The sequence below is a fragment of the Columba livia genome, unplaced genomic scaffold (assembly GCF_036013475.1).
Source record: "Columba livia isolate bColLiv1 breed racing homer unplaced genomic scaffold, bColLiv1.pat.W.v2 Scaffold_166, whole genome shotgun sequence".
In the NCBI taxonomy this organism is placed as follows: domain Eukaryota; kingdom Metazoa; phylum Chordata; class Aves; order Columbiformes; family Columbidae; genus Columba; species Columba livia.
This window is the reverse complement of record NW_027043062.1, coordinates 278,378-281,697: the sequence shown is the minus strand read 5'-3', so window position 1 is coordinate 281,697 and position 3,320 is coordinate 278,378. Positions and strand designations below refer to the sequence as shown.

Here is a 3,320-nt window from a genome sequence, read left to right as displayed (position 1 = left end):
GACCTCTGAACTTCTTTTCGTTTTGTTTTTGCCTATTTGAAAGACCTCAAGACACTTGGAAGGGATCAGGTTTTAGTGCTTTCAGTATTTTAAAACCTAAGTCAAATGCTCAGTGTCTCAGGGTAAATGTAGGTGCTGAAATGAAGCAGAGCTACTCAAGTGCTCAGCTGGAATAATGCTTCTTACAGCACCCAGTCTGAAGCCTCTTTGTGTCAGGGGTGCCCAGGGCTGCAGAGAAGCTTGGGCTGGGCTCCTTCGAACAACTTTCCTGCCAGAGAACGTTGTTCTCCCTGATCCTGCGAGTTACAGCTCATGCTCTGCCATCCCCCCCTTCTGCTTTGCCCCGCAGGCAGACGTCATCCTCTGGGATTTCCCAAAGCAGGAGTTACTTGCTCGGCTCTCGCTGCACGAGGGCAAAGTCGAGGGACTCTCGTTCTCGCCCAGAGGCATTTATCTTGTGTCCCTGGGAGGCCAGGACGACGGCAGGTAAGGATTTCCGCTTCTTGGCACAAGATTTTTGACAAGAATCAGATTCTCTGGGCGGCCTGAGACGTTTTTCCAGGGAGGGTGGTGAGAGCCTGTCCCGGGTTGGCCAGAGAGGTGGTGGCTGAACCATCCCTGGAGACATCCCAGGCCAGGCTGGACGGGGCTCTGAGCACCCTGAGCTGCTGAAGATGTCCCTGTCATGGCAGGGGGGCACTGGGGAGCTGGGAAGGTCCCTCCAACCCCAGCTGTTCTGTGATTCTGTATGATGTGAGTCGTGCTCCGCAGAAGGAATCTGATAAATCCACGTAGCCTTGCTTCAGGAGCAGGGGATGTAAACTGCAATTCCACACTTTGGTGACAAGTTTTTTCTTGGGTAGAATCTCTACAAAGTTACTTCTGTTGTGTGTCCTGGTAGGAACAGACTGCAGGACAATAGGCTTTGTCTTGCTTTTGTTTTTTAGTAATTGACTTCCAAGCAATGTCAAAAAGCGAAGCTGTTTCAAGGCTTTCTTCTCCTGCAGGGTGATGGTGTGGGACGTCAGTAAGAGAGAGGCTGTGTGCGGGAGCCCGGCCTCGCCGCGCAGCGCCGGCAATGCCAACGTCGTCATGTGCTCCAGCTGCAGGGACGAGGTGTTTGTCACTGCTGGAAAGTAAGGGTTTGTGGAGAGGAACGAGCAGAGCGAGAGAACCCCTGGCCCTATTTCCTTTGACAAAGAGTCTTTATTGAACTACAAGGAAACTCAAGCAACTGTGTGCTTGTCTTGTTTCTTTTTACTCTGAATGGACTCATGAATACCCGTCAGGTTGTAGCTTTAAGGCATTTCTGCTTTTTCTCCATGTAACAATATGTTTTCAGAGCAGCACACAGGGGCCCACGTGCGTCACTTCTGCTCCTGATAGCAGGATTTTGTACTCAGCATTCCCTGTGCAGTGTTTAAAATATTGAGTTGCCAGTGTTTACACAAGAAAAGCAGTCAATGAGTGCCCCTGAACAATGGCTAATTAATGTCGAAACAATGATGTCTTGCCGGTCGTTGGATGATCTCCTGTCCTCACCAGATGTGATGTACAGTTGGTCACTGGCTTGTAACAAAAGTTGTACAAAACGTCGCGTTTTGCAAGGATTTGCGGCAGCGCCCATATATCCAGGCTGACGTTTAAACGCGTTGAGGGCCTGCACCTCCCTGTACATCAGGGACGGCTTTGGGTGCTCTTGGCTGCACTCGCACTTATGAGTGCTCGCCTTTGCAATTTTAGCACTTTGGGAAATGTAAGGGTGACTCTGCTTAAAGATATGACATCGTCTCTGACATCGTCAATTAAATTGCACTAGAAAAGAGTTGAAAGTGTCCTCACATATGTTTTTGCTGAAGCCTTAAGATTTTTGATTTCCCCGGAAAAAGTTTCCATAAGAGACTTCTCTGATATTGTTCTTTTTCTCCGTATTGAAAGATCAGAATAATGGAGCCTTGTGAAGGCTTTTTACTTCTTGTAGTACTGAAAAAACTTGGAGGTTTCTGCATCTGTGGATTTGATCCCACTCTATTTGTTCTTATAGTTTCACCATTCGAGTGTGGGAACTCGACACAGCAACTAAAACAATCCATCCATCTGAATGCTACGCGGGGCAACTGAGAGGAATCACCGTGTGTGTTCAGGTACGTTTCAGCCAAGATGACTTTACTAAACTAAGAAACTCTGTACAGACTAGAGAAAACCCACGAGTTTCTCTAATAATGCTGGAAATGTTGGTCCCAAGCGCGTGACGGCAGTGAAGTTCCTCAGCATTGGCCATGGCCGTTGATCTCCCACGGCCTCTGGGAAAGAGTGTTCTGGATGCTCCTCAAGAGAAGCAGCACGTATTACGGTCACGGGCTCCGGCACCCGGATTTTTATGCTTCCAAATATGATCTAGATTTGGTTAGAAAGTGTCTGGCGTTCAGCAGTGTTCTGGATCTGTGCGTGTGATGGAACAGAAACATTGGCTGGGATCCCCCAGGTGAACTCTTGGCAATCCACTGAACTAAAGCTGTTGATGCAGCCCAGTGTCAGGCGTGGGACACGGGTCTCAGGATCCAGACCGTGATCTCTTTTTCTTTATGCTTTCTGATAGATGACAGACGATGATGGTGATTTTCATCTTGGCACGACGAGTGGAGATGTCCTGACAGTGAACACAAGCAGCAAGGTGCTGACTGCCTGTGGGCCCCAGAAGAAGAAGTTGAGCATGGTGAGTAGCAGCTCTGTGACTCCAATTCTGTCCTTGTCCTGCTCTTTGGTAGTGACTGAAGGTAGAGCAACCTGCGGGAGAACCATCACAAAGCGGGTTCTCAGACTAACGCTTTTCCTGCGCTGTCAGGAACGACCCCTGAACGACCACCAGAGGACACTGCGCATGCTTAGAGTAGTTCCAAGGTGTTGCAACTGATATTGTGAAATAATTGTGTAACCTAATGAATATGCAATATACACGTTGTAACTTCAATGAATATGTATGTAACCAAATTGTATAGAATGGTGAAGTTTGAATCAGCGGTCGGAACCAGCTTTGGGTGCGAGCCCCTGGTTTCCCAGCGCTGAAATAAAGCACCGCATATAACTACGCCCGTGGTTCTGTGTCCTGAATGCTGACACCGCCATGGGTGTAAGTAAAACTTCTCGCAGGATTGCGAGTATATTTATACTTTCCGTGCACATATGCACGTATAACTTTCCGCGCTCCATTTGAGCGCGTATAAATTGACCCTCGCCGAATCGCGGGTGTATTTTCCTCCCGTGCACATATGCACGAGTAACTTTCCGTGCGCATTTGCACGCGTACTTTATCTCTTTAA

General features: G+C 48.3%; 1 protein-coding gene across 1 annotated transcript; it reads left to right on the top strand.

The window, feature by feature from the left end:
• Window positions 1-974: 974 nt before the first annotated feature.
• On the top strand, window positions 975-2,914 carry LOC135577894 (cilia- and flagella-associated protein 52-like). The gene is made up of 4 exons (XM_065048007.1): window positions 975-1,136; window positions 2,045-2,144; window positions 2,600-2,716; window positions 2,846-2,914. The coding sequence occupies exons 1-4, from the start codon at window positions 1,012-1,014 to the stop codon at window positions 2,912-2,914; spliced, it is 411 nt and encodes a 136-aa protein (XP_064904079.1). The 5' UTR covers window positions 975-1,011.
• The last annotated feature ends 406 nt before the right edge of the window (window positions 2,915-3,320 follow it).